The sequence below is a fragment of the Squalius cephalus genome, assembly GCF_949319135.1.
Source record: "Squalius cephalus genome assembly, chromosome: 7".
NCBI classification, from domain to species: domain Eukaryota; kingdom Metazoa; phylum Chordata; class Actinopteri; order Cypriniformes; family Leuciscidae; genus Squalius; species Squalius cephalus.
The window spans coordinates 1,343,289-1,356,324 of NC_137128.1; the positions used below are offsets into that span (position 1 = coordinate 1,343,289).

Genomic DNA, 13,036 nt, shown 5'->3' on the forward strand with positions numbered 1-13,036 from the left:
TTATTATCTCCAGAATCACTACATTACAGCTATAACTGTTATTATCTCCAGAATCACCACATTACAGCTATAACTGTGTGTTATTATCTCCAGAATCACCACATTACAGCTATAACTGTTATTATCTCCAGAATCACCACATTACATCTATAACTGTGTGTTATTATCTCCAGAATCACCACATTACATCTATAACTGTGTTATTATCTCCAGAATCACTACATTACATCTATAACTGTTATTATCTCCAGAATCACCACATTACATCTATAACTGTGTGTTATTATCTCCAGAATCACCACATTACAGCTATAACTGTTATTATCTCCAGAATCACCACATTACATCTATAACTGTGTTATTATCTCCAGAATCACTACATTACAGCAATAACTGTTATTATCTCCAGAATCACCACATTACAGCTATAACTGTGTTATTATCTCCAGAATCACCACATTACAGCTATAACTGTTATTATCTCCAGAATCACCACATTACAGCTATAACTGTGTTAATATCTCCAGAATCACTACATTACAGCTATAACTGTGTTATTATCTCCAGAATCACCACATTACAGCTATAACTGTGTTAATATCTCCAGAATGCCTCTTCCAGCTCGGACTCATGATGCAGATGTCGTACCTGTGATGGATGAGCTCTGGCTGGGATCAGTGTGAGCTGTGTCCTCCACTGCTGACGGGAGGCCTCGTCCTGGGCTTTAATGAGCAGAGGAGTCCTCGTCCAGGAGTGGGACAGGTGTAGCGGGCGGAGCGCGTACACTACTCCATCCACTGAGATCCAGAAGTCTTCAGGCTCACTGCATTCAAACCTCACATGAGCCCGTCTGCCACAGTCCACATACTTCACTGCAAGACACAACAAACATCAACAATTACATCTCTTTGAGATGTAAGACAGAAATCAGGTTACATGAACATCACAGTCTACTATTTCTTACATCTGTCTCCTGAGAAATATACTCTAACACCCTCTTATTTTTCTCCTTCTAGGTTTTAGAAGAGATCTCAACAACTTTGCAAACTGTGCACCAGGTCAAATGTCTCAATATGAACTCAAACCAGGGCCGTGCACAGACCTTTTGGTGTATGAATGAGTGAGTGAATGGGTGAATGTGAGGCAATATTGTAAAGCGCTTTGGTGGCCATTGGGTCTGTGAAAGCGCTATATAAATGCAGTCCATTTACCATTTTACCATTTACCTTTTGAGGGGCATGTGTTGGAACTGAAAAAGAGCACCCCCCCCCCCCTTCCCTTTTTTTAATATTAATATTATTTAGTAAGCCTACATAAAAGGAAGAAATGGTCACATCTTCATGATCTTCAGCGAACAAGTGTTTAAGACACTTGTAAAACGACTTCTGTAAGTCACTTTGGATAAAGGAATCTGGTACATGACTACTACGGGTGGGAGAAAAACATCGATTCATCGAGATTCTCTATCCAACCAACTCTATCTAATCCATTCTGGAATGATATCGAGCTTAGTTTTTGAGCACAGATGTGGGTGTTTTAGAAACACCTGTATTCTGATTGCTTCCAATTACTCTCACACACACACACACACACATCGCTCATGTTGTTTGGAATGCAGTGGGCTTATATATTAAAAATATGAAACTCACTGACAGAAGGCTACTTTCAATTTCAAAAGCTGAGATGCAATAGCGGCTCGTCATGGGAGGCACAGCCTACCCAAAATGTGATGTCTCATAATGTCTATTTATTGTTTGTAATGTCACCTCTGTAAGTGTAACCACTGCACACTTCTTCCCAGTGCATGAAACTGCGAAACGCGAGTCTGAGGGGATAGAGAAAGGGAGGGGGAGGCAAACCCATAGCCGGAGACTTGTGCCACCGTTGGGAAAAAAAAAAAAAAATTAGCCACTTACCATCAAGTATTTCACTTTCAGAGATTAGGAGTGTTGGGAACAGTAACATGGCAGAGGAGGCTAACTTACATTGGCATATCAACCAATCATCGACAAGACGTAAATTACGTGACATTAGTTTGAGCTGCTACGCAGTCTTGCTTACTGCTCCGCACTTTGCTCTATCGCTTTTACATTTTATCTCCTATTTTTTTTATATTTTATTTCCTTTTATCACCTAATTTTAACTTCAGCATATCAGCACAGTGCTCATACGACAAAGTTTGGATTACTACAAAAACGCAGAATTCTTTTACTCGACCAGCTTACATTCCGGGAAAGGAAAACACAACTGCCTCAAGGATAAGAGAAAATGCCTCTTCTGGTTCAAGAATCTACTTGCTGCACTAACTGCCACAGACTTTTACAAAGGATTGCAGTTCTTGAAACAAAGTTACTTACGGGACCACCAAACCAGACGGAACACACAACAGAGCTTCGTCATGGACACCCTCAGCATATAGCCGGCGAGTCCCATGAAACTAGTGCTCCTCGACAGGCAGAGAAACAAGACGATCGACTTACTAATCGATGGCACAAACAGGGAGCGAGACCCAAAGGCACTCGAGACATCAGATTGTCACAAGCATCACATATTGCCGCAGTAGCATACTCTACCCCAGATACAGCTCTGACAAGGATTGCAAACACTGGTCTCCTACCACCGCCTATACATCTTGAGAACAGATTTGAAGTGCTAATGAATGTAAATGAGGAATCCCCAAATGTGATGAATGTGATCGAACACAGACTGAATGGGCCAGTAGCTAACACTGATGCTAACTGGCGCTCAAGGTCGAGCAGACAGCGGCACTCAGCTCAGAGCGCAGCCAAGCCCAGGACTGATAGTGGGGGACTCCATAATCAGAAACATTAGCAGCAGGGACACAACTACGTGCTGCCTTCCACAAGCAACAACTTCTGATGTAAACAGGGAACTTCAGAACATTCTGATGAAACATAAGACTGCAAATCGACTCATCATTCATGTGGGGAAGAATGATATTCATAAAGAGCAGTCAGAACTCCTTAAGAAGGATTTCAATGAACTTTTTGAAACACTTAAAAGACTGAAAGTTCAAACATTCATCAGTGGACCTCTCCCAGCAAGAGGAACAAACAGGTTTTCACAGTTACTTGGGCTTAATGCGTGGCTGCAAAAAACCTGCAATTTAAAAGGAGTGAACTTCATTGACAACTTCAATCTTTTCTGGAGTCAGAGACAACTGTTTCATCGGGATGGCCATCACCCAAACAAACTTGGTTCAAGAGTGCTAAAGGACAATATCTACTTCTCCCTCAATCATCCTTCTGCACTGTGTGCCAATCCACTCAATCTGAACGGCACACACACACCTGGACACAGTATGAATGACCACGGGACTTCACTTCAGCAGCAAAATGGACATGTGGTTGACATATCACACAAGGACAATGATAACACCACTCCGCCACAACAACCTCTGCTCACGGACACAATCTCAGCTGAGCCCTGCCCACAGAGAGACATATCAGAACTGCTTGAAGATTCAGCACCCAAGGACGACTTCCTGGAAAACAGCCAGGGAAGCCAGGACAGCATATCACAGCCTCCGATAACACCAGAGCAACAGCCCCTTTCACCAGACACTTTTTCCCTCTCTCCAGCATCGCCACTTCTGTGCTTTTCACAGAAAATGGAAGAACTGGTGTATGCTGGAACCAGACTATCCCACTCTTTTGCTGCAAGCCCCCAGATACCAACCAAAAAACGGCAGGAACCTCAACCACCCGCACCAAAGCCTGCGGGCCCAGCTCGCCCTCCCCCTCCTCCTGTGAGAGCTCTTCGGCCTCTGCCACAACGCCAGGGCCCACACCCTCCTCCATCTGCTCGAGGTGAACTAAAAACAACTGATACCAGCTCTCAGTGATATGTGTTGGGTCCCCGCTATGATAACAGTAACTTTCTCAAATGTTTACAGAACAAGCGGGAACCCAGTGTGCCTGTATCTTTCTCTATTGCTGTTCTATTACATGATAGAAAGTCAAAGGCCTTCAATAGCCGTACAGTAAACCCAACTAATCTGGTGCCTATTACACTTCAAACTAATATTGCTGTGGGGAAAAGTAAGACTGTTAAGTTAGCACTTTTTAACATTCGGTCACTTAAAAATAAATCACTTCTAGTCAACGACTTAATAACCACAAACAACCTGGATTTTATGCTTCTAAATGAAACCTGGCTAGAAGACAGCTACAGAAAGCGCCAGAAAGATCTAAAGAGACCGAGACGCGCTAAAGCAGCGCATCATGTTGTTTTATTTATTTTTCAATGACATGATATTTTGTAGTCATTTTGAATGTGCACAAATAAAAATATACATTTTACTGTTTCAAATGATGTCATCTGTATGCAGAGATGCTCACAAGTCTCTGAGCTAGAGTCCAAGTCAAGTCTCAAGTCTCTGAGCTAGAGTCCGTCTTTGAGCTAGAGTCCAAGTCAAGTCTAAAGTCTTTGAGCTAGAGTCCAAGTCAAGTCTCAAGTCTCTGAGCTAGAGTCTGTCTTTGAGCTAGAGTCCAAGTCAAGTCTCAAGTCTTTGAGCTAGAGTCCGTCTTTGAGCTAGAGTCCAAGTCAAGTCTCAAGTCTTTGAGCTAGAGTCCAAGTCAAGTCTAAAGTCTTTGAGCTAGAGTCCAAGTCAAGTCTCAAGTCTCTTGTCGTTATAATAAGTGTTGCATCACGTACAGCGACCCATCCAGGCTGCTTAGAACACTGCATAGCCATAAGGAATTCAAAGCATGTAATATGTTATTATGACTCCTTTATTTATTAGCATACAGTATCTGCTTTGAATTTGGTATATAATCAGTGTAAACAGGCTATTGCAACATGACAAAAACTGAATTTTATTAGGTTTAGTGGCAACATGTTACAATGTTAACATGGTACAATTTCTGGTAAGCTACATTTTGTTATTATTGCTTGACACAAATTTCACGATTTCAATTAAATTAAATTCTTGTGATTTGATTTAATATTTGGATAAATATTAGGTACACAATATAGGCGTTAATTTTTCTCAAGAATAAAAAAATCTCACCTAATGATGTAAACATAGCTACAGAGAGCCCTATCAACTGGTAGTATTACTTGGTTAAAAATAACTCAAATTAAATATAATGCATTTTTTTATTATAATAACAACTTTAGTAAAAGTAAAATAAAATACGTCAAATAAAAATATAATAAATACGTAATATAGTACACATATTTAGCAAAATACTCTCTATAGCTCTTTTTTTTTCTAGCCAACTAACGTGATAGCCCATATTATGGTCATTAAATGGCTTTTCTGAGGTAAATGTTATGTGACATATTTGTTCTCCAGCTGTTTTATTGACCCCTTTCCGCGGATGAAAAACACTGATTGATCGATATCATGTATGAGGATGGAATATACATTTCGGTAAGTTGTACTGTATCGTTCAGTGTTCGTGTTTATTTACTATTAGCTAGTAGAAAGGGTCGGTTCACGTGCCGTTAGGGATCTGTCACGTCACATTTACAAGCGCCAAAACGGTATTTATTGTTTGAATTTCGTAATAGAATTGACAGAATTTGAGAGCTGGGTAATGAAGCAAGTAACAACCTGAGTAAGTAGGCTAACCTACTCTGTCTAGTCTGTCGGTCTCCGTGTCCTCTTTGCTTCGCGATTTTTCTGTGCGTGAGAAAATGGATGTGTGGCGTGAGAGCGTGTGAAAAGTGTCAATCGCGTTTTATTAGTCTCACGGTGAATGCGTGACAGTTGGCAGCTCTGTTGAAGTTTAACCCAAAAAGTTTAAACCCAAAGCTTACGATGAATGGCACAGCAGCCAGCGGCCGGTGCAGTCGACATGTTTGTTGTCCTCTCATGTGTGGCCGCGCGCAGCAGATACTAGCCTACTTCACGTGTTACGTAGGCAGGTTATAGGTAACGGAGGGAGGGGAATAACAGCGAGCTCATCAGACGTTTCCTAAAAATAAACATTGTTCACGAGTCCCGCAGCTCGAGTCCGAGTCGAGTCTGAAGTCTTTCGAGGACGAGTCTCAAGTCGAGTCTGAAGTCACTGTGTGTGCGACTTAAGTCGCACTCGAGTCCGAGTCTCAAACTCGAGTCCCCATCTCTGTCTGTATGACTATGAATAACAGAGTATTAAGTTATTTCCCAGCAGTGGAACAAATCCAAGTGATGGCGCAGGCGCATCGCGCTCTCACACAACATAGTATCAGTTCTGGCGTTGCTTCATATCGCAGAGAAACATATAAAAAGTTATTCTGCCTAATTTAACTGGTCTGTTGTACAATATAAAGGGCAAGCTGTGCCGCACACATTTCCCTTGCTGTGAAGACGCTGATTTAGCCTATACGTGTATATTGGGACTCGACTGAAGTATGAAGCCTTCTTTATATTAATAGTTAACATCCACATGTTACATTGCATATATGAAAACTTTTGACTGAATGAGAGATGCGCGACCGTTTCGATTTAAATAAATTTGTTTAGGCTTGGCGTTTAAAATAGGCTAAATGTTGTTTGTAATAAAGGGCACAGTTTAGGCTATTTTTATAGGCTATGTAGCCTATATATTATTTTATTATACATGGCTACTTATTTTTCATTCTTGTTGTTCTGCATTCATTTAAGGATTTATCATACAGTAAGGCACGCGTTTCTCTCTCAACATGATCCGGTGTGACTTGCACTCACGTGCATGCAACTTATTTTCTGGCAAATATGGTCAGTTAAAAAATGTTGCTGTATTATTACAAAATGCATAGAGTGGAGACCATTTGGGCAAAAAACAAACAAACATATTGTGTTCATTACCCCCACCCACATTTGGGCTTAATCACTGTTAAAATGCATCTCTATTGCACGCATTGAGCATCTTTCCTGTAGCTCAAACAGTAGAGTGCTGGCGCTTGCAACGCCGAGGTCATGGGTTCAATTCCCAGGGAAAGCAAGAACTGATAAGAATGTAAATGTGTATCTTGAAATGCAATGTAAGTCGCTTTGGATAAAAGCGTCTGCCAAATGCATAAATGTAAATGTAAATGCATTGTGTTTATCGTGCAATTTATACGCAAAAATGAGTTTTTACGTGCATATTTCGTGTGCATTTGATACGCACTTTATTGCGTCTAATACAGGCACCCCACACGACTAATCCTACCCATGCGTATCATATGCACGTACCCTACACCACTACTAAACCTACCCTAATCCTACCCATGCGTATCATATACACGTACCCTACACCACTACTAAACCGACCCTAAACCTACCCATGCGTATCATATGCACGTACCCTACACCGCTACTAAACCTACCCTAAACCTACCCATGCGTATCATATGCACGTACCCTACACCACTACTAAACCTACCCTAAACCTACCCATGCGTATCATATGCACGTACCCTACACCGCTACTAAACCTACCCTAAACCTACCCATGCGTATCATATGCACGTACCCTACACCACTACTAAACCTACCCTAATCCTACCCATGCGTATCATATGCACGTACCCTACACCACTACTAAACCTACCCTAAACCTACCCATGCGTATCATATGCACGTACCCTACACCGCTACTAAACCTACCCTAAACCTACCCATGCGTATCATATGCACGTACCCTACACCACTACTAAACCTACCCTAATCCTACCCATGCGTATCATATGCACGTACCCTACACCACTACTAAACCGACCCTAAACCTACCCATGCGTATCATATGCACGTACCCTACACCACTAATAAACCTACCCTAAACCTACCCATGCGTATCATATGCACGTACCCTACACCACTAATAAACCTACCCTAAACCTACCCATGCGTATCATATGCACGTAAAAACTCATTTTGGCGTATAAATTGCACGTCTAAACATAATGCGTGCTATAGAGACGCATTTAGTGTGATCGGGTTGGTTTATTTCATAACGTACCTCGCATCTAGCCATTAGCCATTAGACACTAGCCATTAGCCTACTTCTTTGGTCTATTTTGTTTAGCTGACCAATTCTCAAAATATGTGTGGAAAAGCTGCGGAGCGCGGAAAGAACACACAATGGCTTTGCTTTGGAAGTTCTTTTTTTATTTTTTTATTTTTTTTATTTTGGAAGTTTAGTTGCCAGAGAAAATAACACACAGTTTTTTTGACATCAATTGATACTCAATATTAATGAAATAAATAAATGTAATGTCAGAGAATGCACAAAGCGCATCCTTTTGAGATGTAAATTATAATACATTTTAATTAAAATAAAACACAAGGCCTACATCATAAAACTCAGAAGATTATGTATTTTAATATCTCTGATAGTCAGTCTGAATGACAGTTTATGCGTGAACGGTAGGCCTATTATATACCCAATCAATGCATTATTCTTTCCTTTTTGTATTACTGTGTGTTTAAATAATTTAATTTACTACTAATTATATTGGTTTATATCTTAATTTCTTTTCTTTTTTTAACTTAACTATGCAGGCTATGACAGCCGTCATTTACCCAGCTGATGCAAAGCATAGGTTAATTTATATCTACACAGAGAGAAAGCCCTGTCTCTTCCTCTGTACGTGTTGTGTCGAGCCATTGGTTAGTCTGGTTGTTTGATGAGAAAAATATTAAATGTAGCCTATACATTTTTACTACGTAGGCTAGTTGCAATGAGCGCATTAAGAATCTGTGCAACTGCAGCAGCGGAGGACTATTATTACTAGAATATTAGAAATCTAATACTCAAACTGTTTTCTCATTTTTCTACTCTTAATATTAAATTTAAAAAAATGACTTAACGAAAGATACACGGATTCTCTTGAACCACCACCGCGTTTGCGGCAGAAAACGTTGGACTTTTCTGAGATCCTTTACTCTTCCCTGTGACCTACTTTCTGTAAGATCTGAATTTTCCGCGGTTTGAATTTTAGAAAACTGAATTTGAAGTTCTGAATTTCTTCTTCATCTTGAAAACTTGAATCTGTATTTTTTTTAAACTGAATATTTGCAGTCTAAGAATTCAGAACAAAAAAAATAGCTGTTTGAAAATACGTCTATAAAATTCAGCCATAAAAACATTTCAATTTGTTAAATTTCAAATGTTCAATATTCGTTTAAAGAAATCAAATTCAGAACTATTTAAAATACCACCTAAAATTAAATTTTGTTAGATTACACTTGTAAATAATTCAAATTTACACAATTCGAATTCAAATCATTTTGTCATATTATTAGCTCCATAATTTTCAAGCACTATTCAAGTAATTATGATTTTGGGAAAGAGCTTGTAATTCTAAAATGACATGATATTCTAAAATGATATGATATACTAAGGAAATTAAGAAAAAATCCAAAAATGTTAGACAAAATGTTAGCTAAAAGATTTCTCTAACTAGCTAAACTATTCCACGTCACAAGCTATTGGCTCAGTTCCCTCTCAAAGCAATACTGAATGTCAACTGCACCATCAATAGTAGATAACACACTAAACACACTGAGAGCTGAATGATGGGAATGGTGGGTAATGTGTGTGGAATGCTTACAGGAGGGCTGATGCAGCAGTAGACAGGATGCAGTCAGCAGAGAGACGGCACACTAATGCCTCAAACCACACAACACATTACATCCACCTCAATACAGCCATTCAACACGCGTGCGTGAGCGCACACACACACACACACACACACTAACACACACACACACACACACACACACACACACACACACACACACACACACACACACACACACACACGAGTCTAACTGTAATTATTTAAGCAATCCCACGGGAGCAAGAGTGCTGTTGATCTGAATTTCATCACAGGTAAAAACATGACTCATTTTCAGACCAACATTATGATTTATTTTACACAGTGATGGACAAAGTACACAAATCATGTGCTTGAGTTAAAGTACAGAGACTCTCAATCAACCGTCATTTTGTTTGTTTATTTATTGCAATTTGATTAATTTGCCCCATCATATGTATAAAAAAATTTGTCTATATCAGAACAAAGTTTAAATGGTTTAGAGCTCTGGCATAATTTTGAACTATTTAGGTGGTGTCAATTAGCCAACAATAGTTATAAAGTAAGATTGGTGGGTGCAGACATTAAATATGTATTGAACAGCAAGTACAAAACTCTCAAACTCCAGGTGTCAGTCACTGACTCAAAACAGTGCACATACTGTAATAAGAAGTGTGTAATTGCAGTCAGGAGTATGAAATATTGCACATTTATTTGAAAGAGAATTAATTTAACCAAAGTCAAGGGCCAATTGCCCAACTAAAGTGAACACTGATCATCATAACGGTGACTGTGGCTGCACAATATTGGGGAAAAAGGTGACATTGCGATGTTGTTTTATAGTGATCTATTGCTATATGTAAACAATTCACCAGATGACTAATATTAAATATAAATATGATATATGGTCACTAATATTAAATTGGTCAAAAATAGCAAAGAGCGCTCCTGTTATAATCACTGAAGATGTAACTCATGTGAAAACTGATATAATCAATGAATCTGACTACACTGCACAAACAATCTCTCATTTACATGGTCAAGTCAAGTCAAGTCATCCTCATTTATATAGCGCTTTTAACAATGTAGATTGTTTCAAAGCAGCTTTACAGAGATAAACGTATAATTTAAGGTAACAGAGAATGTTTTGGCTTTATAGCAGTTCTTTAATAAAGTTATTTTCCAGCTAAAGTTAGTTTTGATTGATTCGCTTCCGTCGCAACGATCAAATAAATATGTCTGCTTGAAAGAATAATGTATGCAAGTAGTTCTAAAGAATGCATATATTAATTGAAAAGAAGACTGTGTTTTACTTTAGGAAAAGTGGTTTTATTTAATTTTAAGATTTTTTAAAGTCACAGTAGTTAAATCTGTATCGGTATTGCATATTAAAACTTAAAAATCATTCATATTAATAGGTGCTCTATTTCAACCTACAATATTAACCTATGTACTAATGTGTTTGACTATAATTAATCATTACTTTTATTTGGATACATCGCCTGAGTATTTCCTCCATTGCTCACACCTCTAATATATGTATCTCATCTTTTGCAGTTTAAGTTGAAAAGCAGTTTGTGGCAACCTCTATTGATGGTAGGTATAAGACTAACATACTTGCTCAATGCTAGCACAAACTGATTTGCATCATTGTCATGTGATATGTGCTAATTGACTTTATTCTCCTTTTTAGGATTATGAATGTGGCAGTGCAAAGAATGCAGTTTGGAATTAGCTAGCAGGTATTTGTTGTTGCAACATTTTAGGCAGGTTCATGGGCACTTAAGGGGCAGTTATCGCTATCCATGTCCAAACACCGATTGCCCGTGTACCTTTAATACATGGAGTAAGCTATTAAATCACACATACAAAAGTCATGGAAAATATGAAGGTCCAAACCCAGTAGAAGGGTCTACATTCCAGTGTCACGTGTGCTCATGCAGAGAACTAGCAACTGAAAGAGCTTTTTTCCAACACATAAATGGACATCTCAGGCATGATGAAACAGTTCCTTGTATGTTTGTAGGATGCACATTTAAAACTAATGTTTATAGTACATTCAACACACACAAAAACAGGAAACATAACCAACATTCATTGAAAGATTTTAAAGCCAATGTCATCAGTACAAGTCAGTTACGTCAATCAATCAATTGTGCAGATGAGCCTACAGAGTCTGTGGATGCAGATAATGAAAATGAAACATTAAGTTGTGGTGATGCTGCAGAATTGTTCCAGCCAAATTTTATTGACGATAAAATTGGTTGCATTTTATTAAAATTAGAAAATATTGTTCACATTCCAAAGGTGGTTATTGATGAGGTCCTTTCTGAACTGCACTACATTTTAAGTACAGCATCTTTGCCTGTCATAAAATCTGTTGTTTCGGATGTATTTCAGAGTCATAAATTACAAGTTGAAGAGTCAGTAGTGGATGAGGTTTCAACTGCTCTATGCAAATCCAATCCTTTGGGAATAGCTATTGCAAAGGATGGCCCTCTTGCTACTGCGTATAAACGCGCACAGTACTATACCTCTCATTTTGGTGTTTTAGAGCCAATTGAGTATATATTAGATGCCCAGAGGAATAGGACATTTCAATACATCCCTATATTACAATCTTTGCAAAATTTGCTCTCTCATCAAGCTGTCCTTGAACACCTTAAAACTCAACAAAACCAGCTATTATCTGGTCAAAAAGAGTACAGAACCATAAGAGATGGTGAGTACTATAAACAAAATCCTTTTCTGTCTGATGAAGGTTTGAGAATAGCAGTAAATCTTTATGTGGATGATTTCGAGATTTGTAACCCTCTTGGGACATCTCGAACGAAACACAAACTCTGTGGTGTCTACTGGGTTTTAGGTAATTTGCCACCAGGTTCCCATTCAACACTAAACTCAATCTATTTGGCTGTTTTATGCAAATCAGATGATGTGAAGGCCTATGGCTATAAAAAAGTTTTAGAGCCTCTGTTGCAAGATTTGGTTGCATTAGAACAGCATGGTGTCTTTGTTTCTCAGCTTGGTCAGTTTGTTAAAGGTACTGTTCAGTGTGTAAGCGCTGACAATCTTGGAGCCCACGGAATAGGTGGATTTGTTGAGAGTTTTTCTGGTGGGTCCATATGCAGGTTTTGTACTGGAGACAAATCAGAGTTTCAGACTACAGATGTCATATCAGGTGCTTTCACTCTCAGAACCAGAGACCTCCATGATGTTCATGTCCAATCTGCTCAGGAAAATGCAACTATTTGCTGTGGTGTCAAAAAACAGTGTGTTTTAACAGACCACCTTTCTCATTTTCATGTAAGCACTGGCTACCCTCCTGATATTGTGCACAACCTCTTTGAGGGTGTTGTTCCCGTTGAACTAGCACGCTGTTTCAGTTTGTTGATTTCCAAAAAATACTTCACTCTTGAGGGCCTTAACAAATTGATCCAGACATTTCCGTACAAATGGGGGGACAAAACCAATCGCCCCCATCCAATATCACGCTTATTCAAAACTAGCAACACTATAGGTG

General features: G+C 39.0%; 1 protein-coding gene across 2 annotated transcripts in view; it reads right to left on the reverse strand.

The window, feature by feature from the left end:
* The window catches only part of LOC307161746 (cadherin-2), a 124,451-nt gene that overhangs the window by 56,058 nt on the left and 55,357 nt on the right, over window positions 1–13,036 (reverse strand). For both annotated transcript variants that reach the window (XM_079876679.1, XM_079876680.1), the window contains exon 3: window positions 649–872. In XM_079876679.1, coding sequence (XP_079732805.1) covers window positions 649–872 — 224 coding nt within the window. The remainder of the gene's footprint in view (window positions 1–648; window positions 873–13,036) is intronic.